The sequence below is a fragment of the Pelodiscus sinensis genome, chromosome 14 (genome assembly GCF_052426305.1).
Source record: "Pelodiscus sinensis isolate ZL-2025 chromosome 14, ASM5242630v1, whole genome shotgun sequence".
NCBI lineage: Eukaryota > Metazoa > Chordata > Testudines > Trionychidae > Pelodiscus > Pelodiscus sinensis.
The window spans coordinates 28,905,150-28,917,934 of NC_143065.1; the positions used below are offsets into that span (position 1 = coordinate 28,905,150).

The 12,785-nt window shown below is 40.6% G+C and overlaps 2 protein-coding genes across 2 annotated transcripts in view; both read right to left on the bottom strand.

Annotated features, from left to right (window-relative positions):
* CEMIP (cell migration inducing hyaluronidase 1) overlaps window positions 1–12,785 on the bottom strand; it is a 153,481-nt gene that overhangs the window by 121,164 nt on the left and 19,532 nt on the right. The window lies entirely within an intron of this gene.
* LOC102463456 (cell surface hyaluronidase CEMIP2-like) overlaps window positions 1–12,785 on the bottom strand; it is an 81,586-nt gene that overhangs the window by 34,261 nt on the left and 34,540 nt on the right. The window contains exons 16-17 of the mRNA XM_089782061.1: window positions 12,102–12,279; window positions 4,507–4,722 (exon numbers count right to left, since the gene is read on the bottom strand). Coding sequence (XP_089638187.1) covers window positions 4,507–4,722; window positions 12,102–12,279 — 394 coding nt within the window. The remainder of the gene's footprint in view (window positions 1–4,506; window positions 4,723–12,101; window positions 12,280–12,785) is intronic.

Below are 12,785 nucleotides of genomic sequence, written 5' to 3' on the forward strand. Positions count from 1 at the left end.
TTCCACAGTCTTTTCTATCTTCTAAAAAGTAACCTCTCGTAGCATGGTTTACAAAATGTCTGAGAGCAGCTACCTGAAATATTTCTTGGCTGCTTTATAGTGTATGCATTCAGGAAAGATGGAAAATAAAGTCACAACTGGCTAACAAGGCTTTGAATAAGTCAGCAGATGCCAGTGGAAATATGTACAACTAATCAGAGAGACAGGATGCAAGAGCAAATATCCACTCAAGAAGTGCGATTGACAAAATAAAATAATTAAGAGAGATGGAACAGCTGCCTGCCTCTATTAAAACACCTCAATAGAATGAAGAGAAATGGATCATGTGGGGTGAACTGGATAAAAATAAATAATTGCTCATTTTTAAAAGTTAGCAGGGCATCTATTATAATGTAACCTATAAATTATACTGCTTCATCTCCACTGCATTGCCCAAACTTGAATGTCTGACAACCCCTTTTAGTGCTTACATTAGACAACAACATGTTCTGCCATCAGTTCTGTTTATTTTAAACAGCTACAAAGGTGTTTCCAAGCTCCTTCTGAGAACTCCTCTGGCACTGCTTCGAAGGCAGGTGAGAAGAGAATAAAAACGTAAACTGCTCAGCCGAAGTCAATGTGGCAGTGGGCAGGCACAAAGTATAAAGTGCTCAAGTGACTCATGGACCAACAGAGTTTCAGTCTCTCCTAAAGACTCTGAAGAATTCTCAGAGTTGAGACTCAGAGTTGCCAAAACTCATGATTTAATTGAGAGTCTCACTGTGTTTGATATTTTTCTTAAAGCTCCAGGTCATGGAATCATATTATTATAGGAGATGCTCAGTTTTGATTAAAAATAAAGGACGTTTCCAGCAGAGTAAAGCATGAAAATATTGACTCCTAAAAGGCTCAAAACTCGGAAAGTAAATAAGAGATTCCTAGAATTTATTCATTTAAAAAAATCTGATGCGATTTAAATTAGATTTATGATTTCTAAGAATGAGAAGTTGGCAATATTGAAGATTAAAGTCCTGGTGGTCCTCAACAATCACTTCCGGCAGCCACCAATTGGAGGCCATGTCTTCACTAAATGGAAGATTGAGGCAGCTGTGATCAATCTCCGAGTTCAATTTAGTGAGTCTAGTGAAGAGTCACTAAATCAAACTCAGATGGTGCCCCCGTTGGTGTCTGGTACTCCTGCTTCTGGGAGGAGTAAGGGAAGCTGACAAGAGCATTTGCTCCTGTCTGCCTCCCGCTGTGGGGACGGCAGGGAAACTCAAAGAAAGATACGTTGACTCCAGCCAAATATTTAACGTAGCTGGAGTGGTATCTTTATTTGGCATTCTCTTTTAGTGTAGGCCTGGCATGAAACTGGGAGAGGGTAAGGGGTTGCGATGCTGGCTGCTTACAAATGGGAGTAAGGGCATCTAGGAACAAAGACAGCTCTGAGAATTCATGCAATAATGCCACAGTTAGGGTAGATAAAACATGAGAATGAGAGAAATCAAACCCCAGAACACTCAAGAACAAACAACTTAAATTGCCCTCAAAATTGGCTGGATTAGAAATACTGCAAGAGAAATGGACTTTTCTATGTTTTTTTCCACTGTGGGTGCCCTTCAAAATCAAAGGGGGAAAAGCTAACCCAAAAAAAAGCAGTGGACTGAACTATCAAACTCTCTCAAAACTATTTGGCTTAATCTCTGAATGAAGGGTTTGGTTCATATTTTATATAATCCAGTTTTCCCATCCCTAATCTAAATACTTTTGTTTCAGTTCAGCAGTGTAAAGAGCAACAACTCCCATTTAATTCAATGGCACTTTCACCTGCTTATGCCATAGATTAATATGATGTCTTGTCTTTTAGAGCTATATGGGAGGGGAAAGAAAAGCACATTTTGTAATGGAGTTTCTAAAATTAAAGCAAACCAAAGGCTTCCTCATCTTTCTCCATGATTGGGTTCATTCTTTTATGCTTTTGACTGAAATATGTACTGCCAGAGTTAGCACACACACAAATCATCAGATCCAGCAACTCTGTTGTTGCAAGGAAGTATTCAAATAACTATTCTGTAAATTAAAATCAGCTCTGTTAGGTAGAACCAATGATCTTCTTGGCTGTCATTTTGAATCTATATCAATTTGTCCACCTAAAAAGCTCAAAGTAAAGTTTTTAGAATTAATTTTATTCACCCAGTTGGATGCTGATTGGGCAAAAGGAACTGGTAAGGGACACAGATCCCAGGGAGCCAAATGTTTATTCTTGTCTGAACTCAGCTACGGAAAGTTTCTATGGTGGAAAAAAATGCCTCACTCTGTAGAGTGCCATAATAGGAAGAGTATAAATAGAAATAAAAATATAGATCCCTGCTTGTTTATAATTCTGAATTTTACCCTGGAGTTACCAGAGATGGAGGATGCCACACTCAAACACTCTCTCACAATACACCCTACCGTAAATCTGATCTATGTGGCTGCCACATACAAGTCCAATTCTATTCCTATTTCAGTCAGCAACAAAAATCCTCATTGACTTCAATAGGGCAAGATCAGGCCTTGTACTTTGAAATACCTACCTGAGTTCGCCACTGACAAAACAAACCTGATTACTCAGTGCTGTATGTGCGCGCCTCTAATACTGCATAGTCTTGAAGATTCTAGGCAGGATTTTGTTCTGAGCTTACTATGGCTGTCAGAGATGACTAATGAATGCACGATGAGACATGCTTATGCAGTACACTTGATCAGACATACAAGAACCTTCTTAAATAAACATGTGCCCTCACTGTGCTTATTGTGAGATTTCAGACCATATTCCCACCTTTCCACTCCCCAAATATACCTGTCCTTTTATAGCCCGGGCAAGATTTTCAACTAACTGGAACTTTAAAGCAGGTTTTATTCTTTGCTTTGCAGTATGGCTGTAAAAACATTCTTGGGGGGATAGGGAGAAAGAAGGATAGAGGGTCTTCTGCTTCCTTTATTCCCCCCCCCCCCCCAGATATTGAACAGGGGCCTGGCTTATTTGTGGGGGACGGGGAATATTGGGGGGAACCCATGTTGATCATATTTTTGACAATGAAAAATGAAGATACTCTGTCTGGAGAACAGGTCACTTCGATTAATTTTACATGTGCATGGCACATTTCTTTTGCATTGTGCCGCTGCAGAAATGCAGGACCCATCTCCCCAGAAGTGAAAAGGGAATAACAAAGATCAGAGAGGAGACTATTACTGCTCCTTTTGAGACAGACATCTCATTTGATGGGCTCAGATACCAGCTTTATAAACACAACCCAGATGAATTCTTGCCATGTTCATCTGCTGCCGTTCATCTTAAAATTTCTCATTTGACTGCAGAGCATCTAGTAGTTGCCCTGCACATAACAATTATGACAAAACTTAGGGTGGCTAATGTGTTTTAGTCAAAAGGGCCCCAAGAATAGAAAGAGCTAGTGAATTCCTCTCATAACCCATACAGTTGTATTCTTTGAAATGGCAATATAAAGCAAATTGTATTCTCTTAAGATCAAATGTTTATTACTACTATGCAGCACAAAGAAAGGCCTTGTTAGTATTTGTAAAGAGCTCTGACATACTAACTGAGCCTCCTGATGCTCCTTTAGTTAAGTTACTAAATAAGCATTACTACACCTCGGTTTATACATCGGTAAAGTGATTAAGTTAAGGCTAATCAGCTAGTAACCAGCCTGGTTTCCAGTCCAAACCTAACTAGTTTGTTACATTGTTAACTCCATACTTGTCCTTAGTACTGTAGCTGAATGTCATAGGACATCAGGAGGCAACAGGAGGCAAAGACGGCAGTTGTCACAGGGCCTAGTTGCCCCAGACCCCTGCAATTTCAGCTGGAGCCCTGGGCCCTTTCAAATTGCTACCATAGCCCCCAACAGCGCGTGCCCTACAGCTCTGGTGGCACGAGGGAAGACTAGCCCACAGCCCAACCCCTTGTGCCTGAGGCTCTGTCACTTCCAGAGGGCCCAGAGCCCAGCAAAGTCTCTTCTCAGCCATACCACTCTGTGTATATGCAGCATGAGGGCCCGGGCAAGATTTTCAACTAACTGGAACTTTATTCTTTGATTTGCAGTATGGCTGTAAAAATATTCTTGCGGGGAGGGGAAAAGGGAGGGAGAAAGGATAGAGGGTCTTCTGCTTCCCTTATCCCCCCAGATATTAAACAGAGGCCTAGTCTACAGAATTACTACAGCATAATAATCATTCAGATGTGATTCCCCTTTAAATCTCTTAGGATCAGGAGGGTCGCACTGAAAGGACAGATCCAATTGGTTATTCAGTTCTGTGGTCTTATCCTAGACCAGTGTCTGCAGGCCTTCCACCTCAGCTGGATCCACAGTACCAATGCTTGCAACAAGACAGATTTTAAATGCTGTACTGGTAAAACGCTTCCTTGCTAGTAGTGCCCTGATTCAGCCCATTCATAAAAAAAAAAAAAAAAAAAAAAAATCCTCTCCCAACATCTCCAGATGTATTAGCATCTCCCTGTATTACCTGCGCATATTTCCCAGTACAGATCATTCCATTCCATCGTGGGACCGTAAGACAACCTGGATGGCGAAGCAGGTAGTTGTCTGCTCTGCCGACGAAGGTGTCTGGATATCCTGTCACTGAACCATCCAGATCATGGAAAACGGAAACTTTGTCACCATCATTATCATTGTCTCCAAACCACTGGCCTGATCTGCCAAAAAACACCTTGAGTCCAACCTATAAGAGAGAAAGCCAGAAAATAAGATACTGGTGAAGCCATAACTGGTTACTAGGGATAGATGTGACGTATGTTAATATAGCTCAGTCAGGAACACTTCTGAACTAGAGAGTCCTCTTGGTTCAAAGCAACACACCAAGATTTAAGCTACTGATGCAGCCTGAATTTAGACACAATTTTGACTGTATACAAGTTTATTTACTGAGATTTTTGCTTTAATGCTGAGGGATGTTTTCATGAAACCAGGATCTTTGATTAGCAGAAGTTCATCTGCTCCTGTTGCTTACTTCTTAAAGTAATAAACAGAAGAATGTAACTTGAAGGGATTAAGCAGCATTGGAAGCATATGAAACGATTAAGGAATAAACTCATTTCAGGGAAATGTCAGAAGAAGAGTAAATTTTTAAAACTCCTGTGTGAAATGGCAACCCTTTTTAGGATTTCCTTGATCAAATATTCCAAAGCATTATTTGAACATGGGGGGAGGCAGGCATAACAGAAGCTAAAACCCGAATTGCTCTTCCTATGCATAATCCCCGTTTTTTAAATAGCTGAACAGCAAAGGGAAAGCATAAGGCCAGTTATAAAGATACAGAGAAGTAGGGAACATGCAGATGTTACACAAAAGGTGTTGAGTATTCTGGTGTCTGTAGAGAAAGAAATTAATAGGTCATTAGGTGATGGAGAAGGTACCTTTGGCTGAACCTCTGAGTAATAATGTGTGCTAGACAAGACAATAGCGCCTTGATCATGCAGTCCCAAGTTCCTTCTTGATCATGCAGTAAGAAGGAAATAATCTTACTTCCATTAGTCCTGTTGAGTTTAATGGGACTACTCACGTGAGTAAGAAAGAATTACTCATGTGAACAAGTGTTTGCTGGTAAATAATAAGTCTACTAAGGTCTTAAGCTCAGTCTTGTAATGTTCATTGAGTAAGAATTTTCCAGTATCCTTAAGCACATAAGAAGTGCTATTGTTTAAATGGGAATACTCTCAAGGGGTAACTACTATTTGCATGTGTAGAGGTTGCAGAACTTGGTCCTTAAATTAGGTTTTATTTAGCCTAATTTCTTTTTACTTTAAAATCAAATCAGATCCTATTACCACGTTTCTCTCCTTCTCCCAGTGTAACTTCTAGCCTTTTAGGGTATGTCTACACTTGCAGCCTATTTCGAAATAGGGCTGCAAATGTAGGCATTCGGAATTGCAAATCAAGCCCGGGATTTAAATATCCTGCGCTTGATTTGCATCTTCCCGGCCGGGCGCCATTTTTTGAAGTTTACAAGCCCAGAATAACTGCCCACGTCTATATGCGGCAGTGAAACGGGCGTTTGAAATAAAGCCCTATTTTGAACTACCTGTTATTCTTCCTGCTGCAAGTGTAGACATACCCTTATTGATTCGGTCATTTAGACAGCCCTCCTTTGTACACACACACACACACACACACACACACACACACACACACACACACACACACCAATCAAAAAAACCCAAACCACGACATTGAATTTCCATGTATGTTTTTGAGCAATGTCCACTTTTCTTATTTCCCTGCTGCAAACTCTGCCAAAGGAACTATTTGGCAAAGAAGGAGGACCCCATGGGCATTTCTTTTTGTAATATCTAAAAAGAGGAAATATTAGTAAAATGTAAACATTATCCTGTAGTTCAAAGCTCCACTATAAATACCCTGCATCAAACACATTTCTGGATTTGAACAGGAACACTCCAATGATCAGAGATCAGAAACCTCAAAACAAAGTCAAACACAGTGTGTACAGCTTCCATTTAAACACTTAGTGTCGTAAGTGTTTCCAGCCATAATACAGAAGGATTTATTGTTTAACAACTTATCTTTCGTCTACATTCTACTCTAAACTTTGAAATAAAAATGGCTAGGCTAAAATTTCAAGTTAAAGGTTACTCTAAAGTTTACAAAAGAATCACCGCTAAACTTGTAAGCTGGGAAATGGTATGTATTAATTTATGATCTGACACTGGGAAATTCAATATAAAAGATTGTAAGTAAGTGTAGGTACAGCGGCTACATCTACACTAAGAGTTTTCTTGGCAAAAAATATGCTAATGAGGGACTCATTTGCATGAGTCATGATCTCATTTGCATATTTTCTGCCGATCCATTTTTGCGCAAAAAACAAGCAGTGTGAACGTTTTCTTTTTGCACAAACCCCCCTTTTTCTGCAAGGTCCTTATGCCCCAAAAAAGGAGGTTTACCAACCTTGCGGGAAAAGAGGTTTTTTGCACAAAAAGAAAATGACCACACTGCTTGTTTTTGTGCAAAAACCCAGCACAAAAATGGATCGGCAGAAAATACGTAAATGAGATTGTGACTCATGCAAATGAGTCCCTCAATAGCATAGTTTTTGCTGAGAAAACTTGTAGTGTAGACGTAGCCAGAAAGAAATCAGCTTCCACATAAAAAGTTTTGGAAACAAAGTTAAAGACCACATATTTAGCAGTCATGACTGTCACTGACTTCAGTGGGAACTCTAGGTGAAGACCACAAAAGTCGAGCACTATTTTGAAGATATCCACATACACATTTACTCTTTAGAATGATGAATTATACGGAATACATGGTAGATGACTGGCATACATAGAGCATTGTGAAGGTTTTGGAGCACAACAATAGCAATGTATATAGAGAGATGGATTAGTAGGCTGAAGGTGCAGTCACAGATGTGACAAAAATGTAATAATCAAATGCCTCTCCAATTTATTGCATGGATCTCACCACCACGTATAGTGTGTGTGTGGACAGACACACACTCTTACAGAAAAGCTCTAGACACTCCTATAAAGTTTCAATTTAAATAATGTCACTAAAAAATTGTAAGTGGAATAGAATAAGAAATTGTATCTTTTCAAATGTGTTTGATCAGCTGTTGCAAAAAACACATTAGAAAGAATATCGCGGTCTCACTATTATCATATGTAATAATAATTAATATATTTACAGAAATGGGTTGACAGAGTCCTAGGAAAATTTGTCAACCAGTGTGGATCTACTCCTGTTTTACAGTCACAACTTCAAAAGGAAAAGTAATAGAAAGGTAGCAATGTTAGTCTGATCTTGGTAAAACAAAAGGGAAAAAATTATGTAGCACTTTAAATACTAACAAGATAGTTTATTAGGTGATGAGCTTTTGTGGGGCAGACCCACTCCTTCAGGTCTGCCCCACGAAAGCTCATCACCTACCTTGTTAGTCTTTAAAGTGCTACATAATTTTTTTCCTTTCAACTTCAAAATGAGTGAGGCACAACAATTTGGAAGCAGAGATTAAAGGTACTGATCAGTACGGGCAGATCCTGATAACCACACAGAGTCCCACTGAGTTTACTGTCCTTTTCAGCAGCTTGAAAGATTGGGACCCAAATCAGGTAAGGAGAACCACTCACTCTCATATTATAGAAAAATGAGGCCTACAATAAAAGACATCTGTTTCTATAGGCTCTGACCCAAATGGGTTCTCACCCATTGAACTGGGGGAATCAAGGGAGCAGTTCTACTTCCTTTGAAGTCAACACAATGATGTCTTTTTACTTCAGTGAGAATAAGACTGGCCCTTAAGCTCACTTTCCTTTTCCCATACTATCCCTCCTCCCCCACCTTCAGGGCAGAAGTGGTTTGTGATAAAACATTGCACAATTCTCTGTTTATCCTCCTCCCCATATGGGTCTGTTTTGATCCACCCCATCATAATTGCCATTTTTAAGCTGCATGAAAACTTCCGTTCTGCCTGGCACTCAGAACACCAGGCTGCGATGATGCAGTCTAAATACAAGGCCAATTGCTTATATTGCAAAGTGCTCGCCTCCTATCCACAGGGCTAGGTGAGTTTTGCCAGCATAACCTATGTTTTTCAGCAAGTGTGCAAGATAATGCAGGATCATTAGGCTGGAGACAAATCCCTCCTCCCCATAGAGCTCTTCTGTGCACTTCCAGCAATGCCAAGGATCATAAGACCCAGCTCTCTCTTCAGAGGAGGACTCCCCTGGCATAGGGAAATCTATACATGGCAAAGAGCTGGCCCAGCCTCCTATAAATGGGCACCGCTCCATCTCCTCCGGGTAGCTGGAAAACCACCACAGGAGCCAACAACAGTCAAAATTAGCACACTCTGGGGGAACTGAGCCAGTCCTGCCTGGTGATCATTTGAGCTCAAATAGGGACCACCTCTCCCCACCCCTGGCTCAGGAGTTTGCATAGCCTGCCATAAAAGGGGCACAGCGCAGAGCCTGAGCTGAGCACAGTGCAAAAAAAAAAAAAACCAAACAAGTGGGAGCTGCCTTATATATATAAAAATTATGAATAGTGCAATGTAATATTGCCTTAGAAGCTAGGCACAAACTCCATGTATGACCTAAATATATATATTTATATATTGCTTCCGACTTGTGGGACATGAAGGGCATGTCTACATTGCAGCTAGCCAGAAATCTCCCAGCTCAGGCAGACACTCGCAATAGTGGGACTCAAGCTAATATGCTTATGGCATGGATGCTCCTACTTGGGCTAGTGCTCAGCTTCTCAAGCTGAGGGTATCAGGTGGGCTTGAGAGCCCACCTTGAAACATCATAGAATCATAGAACTGGAAGAGACCTCAGAAGGTCATCAAGTCCAGCCCCCTGCTCTAGGCAGGTCCAATTCCAACTAAATCAACCCAGCCAGGGCTTTGTCAAACCAAGACTTAAACACCTCTAGGGATGGAGACTCCACTACTTCCCCAGGCAACCCATTCCAGTGCTTCACCACCCTCCTAGTGAAATAGTTTTTCCTAATATCCAACCTGGAACTCTCCCACCACAATTTGAGACCATTGCTCCTTGTTCTGCCAGCTGTCACTTCTGAGAACAGCCTCTCTCCATCCTCTTTGGAACCTCCCTTCAGGAAGTTGAAGGCTGCTATCAAATCCCCCCTCACTCTTCGCTTCTGCAGACTAAACAGACCCAAGTCCCTCAGCCTCTCCTCATAAGTCATATGCTCCAGCCCCCTAATCATTTTGGTTGCCCTCCGCTGGACCCTCTCCAATGCGTCCACATCCTTTTTGTAGTGGGGGGCCCAGAACTGGACACAATACTCCAGATGTAGCCTCACCAAAGCCGACTAAAGGGGAATAATGACATCTCTGGATCTGCTGGCAATGCTCCTCTTAATGCACCCTAATATGCCCATTAGCCTTCTTGGCTACAAGGACACACTGTTGACTCATATCCAGCTTCTCATCCACTGTAACCCCCAGGTCCTTCCACACCAATGTTTTTAGTGCATCAGTTCAAGCCGCACTAGCTCAAGTGCATCTACTTGGGCGGAGAGGCTTCGTCCCAGCTGCAATATAGATGTGCCCACACAGACCGATGGCACTACACGACCATCTGAAGGCAGAGCACCAAGAACTATTTTGAAGAGAGCCTTTTAATAGCATTCTAAGGCATTATGATTAGTTGTTATCTACAAATGCACACATTTTCCTTCCCTTCTAGGCAAGCTTTGCGTTTGTCAACAGAAACGTAAATGAAACACTTTAATAGAGTGGAATGTTTAGCTCTTCTCTTTCACCTAATAATTTGTTTTTATATCACAATTAAGCAAGACCTGACTTTTTATTATTTAGTCATCTAATCAATGAGCTGATTATGCATGACAAACAGCTTTAGTATCACTATGCAACTTGTAATAACATTTCATGTCTTCTCAAGTGACAGTAAACATAAGCCATCCTTTAGGGAATTTAGTGTCCCTTTCAAAATAAAACAAAAACTATAGATGGAAGTGAATATAACAATTTAAGGGCTCTATGTTAATTATATGTTATCCAATAAAGCAATTTGCCATGGAGAAATATGCAACAGATGTTTTTACAGTTTTATTTCAGGATCAGCAGGGCTGGATTCAATCTGGATAAAGCATAATCAAAGTGAAAAGTGTTTGCATTATTAACTGCTGGGGCAGATCAGGATGGAGAGAAGCATAATTATTAATTGCTTTAAAAAAAGGAGCTGGCAACATAATAGTAAAGAGACATTTGTTGGAAATTGACTCAGGAATTATTTGGATAACATAATTAATGTTTTATAATGAACTCTGTGTGATATTTTAGCATGTTTGTCTTCACTTAAGATTGCAGCAGCATTTAATAAGTCCTCTGAAAGGCTCTGCCTGGCAGACCTCAGATCTTAAAAGGTGTTGCTGTAATAAACTGGTCACCCAGACCTGAAGAGGTACAGTGACACTGAACAGGTTCAGAGACCTCAAAAGGTGCTACAACTTGACACATCTGTATTTTTAAATGTTTCCACAGGTAATGATCCACTACCGTGCCTGCAAACATCTACATTCAGAGTTAAAAACCACATCTGGCAGCCCTTTCTCAGGTTAGACACTCCACTCTCTTCAGATCCACTGCAAGACCAGACCTGTGCATTTTACATTTTCCTCTAAGCAAACTCCTCTTTCCATGCTAAATGTTGCATCCTCATTGTAGCCAGTTCCCCTAAGGGTTACAAAGAATGTACAACTACATTATCCCTTACCCTTGCTCTGACTTTAAGTGTGATATACACTGGTGATACATACACAGTTCTGATTTATTTATATGCACAAGAATGAAGTGCACTATGTTCATAACAGTACCACAGGAGTGACTATGATAACACAACCTTTATATAAAATATGATCCAGTTGCATGGATAAGTGTGATGGAGAAGAGGCAGGAAAGCAGACTGCTAAGCCAAAGAAAAATGAGGTCGGTCAATATTAAGCCTCTGAAATTTCCTTGCAAAACAAACCCATACCCTGAGTTAAGGTTATAGAGGTTCATGAACTACACAGCAGGCCTGGGCCTTGTTTTGGGCAAGTTACAATCCCTGGAAGGAAGGCACCTAGAAGTCAGTAATTTTTCACAATTTCAGCCCAACACAGGCACCCTGTAGTGATTTTTGGGTGAGAATTTTGTTTTGAGTTTTATGGCTCAAATAAACCAAAACCGCAAAAGTCAAACTCAAAGAGATGTGAGTACCACATTAATTCAAGAGAAAGGCTAAGACAGCTGACGTATTTTATAATTCCTATCAACACACAAATATAGAACTGGATTCAGCAGTCCTTAATCTTGCTCAATCCCCATTGAGATCCATAAAGCTTTTGAGTGAAGGTCCTGGGATCAGGCCCAAAGTTGTCTCTGTATCTAAAAATTGTACTGAAACATTCTGACACTCATGCTTGTTGAAGTTTGATTTGCATCTCTGTTCACCTACAAGAAAGAGGTGTCTTCAATAACTCTCTCAGTACTCAAGGATTTTTGCAAGTCAGACAAGCTCCACCAACACCTGCGTGCCTCTTTTTCTCACTTACACTTCTCTCCATCCTGATCTGCGACACATTGTTCTGCGGGCTCATCTGCCAGGAATTCTTCATAAAAAAACCAATGGCACTTGAGAATCGGTCTGCAGTGGGGGTAAACTTTCTGAAAGTGCATTTCATCAGCCTCACAGGCCCATCATAGATCTGGAATCCACGGATTGGGAACGTCCTATGGAAGTTTCAAAATGAACAGAATTCAATTTCAGCCATATGGGGCAGGATCAGAACTTTCTTCCATATGCAGCTTTGCCAGGGAAAAGGGGCATAGCTAGGGGATTGTCTAGGGGTTAATTGCATGCAAGACATACAAAGTACCCAGCAAATGTATGGTCTATTGTTACTTTTCTAAATCATTCCTTAATAGAGATTTGTCATGAATTATAACAATTGTTTTGAAATTTCTATTTGCTCAAGGCATGGGGAATTGTAGGAATAAGGGGAGTATGCATTGACTGTTAAAGAGGAGGTTGTAGTCCTATAAAAAGGACCTAACATACAACCTGAGAAAGAGCAATGAGATCCTGAGGGACTTGTCTTTTGCTTTTTTTGTCAAACCGGGTCATATGTTGGTCAATCAGGAAGGAAGTAAATGTACACCCACTAGAAGATATTATATCATATGCATAAAACTCAAAAGAAAAATAGCACCCAGCCCTTCTTTTGGGGACTTCAGTG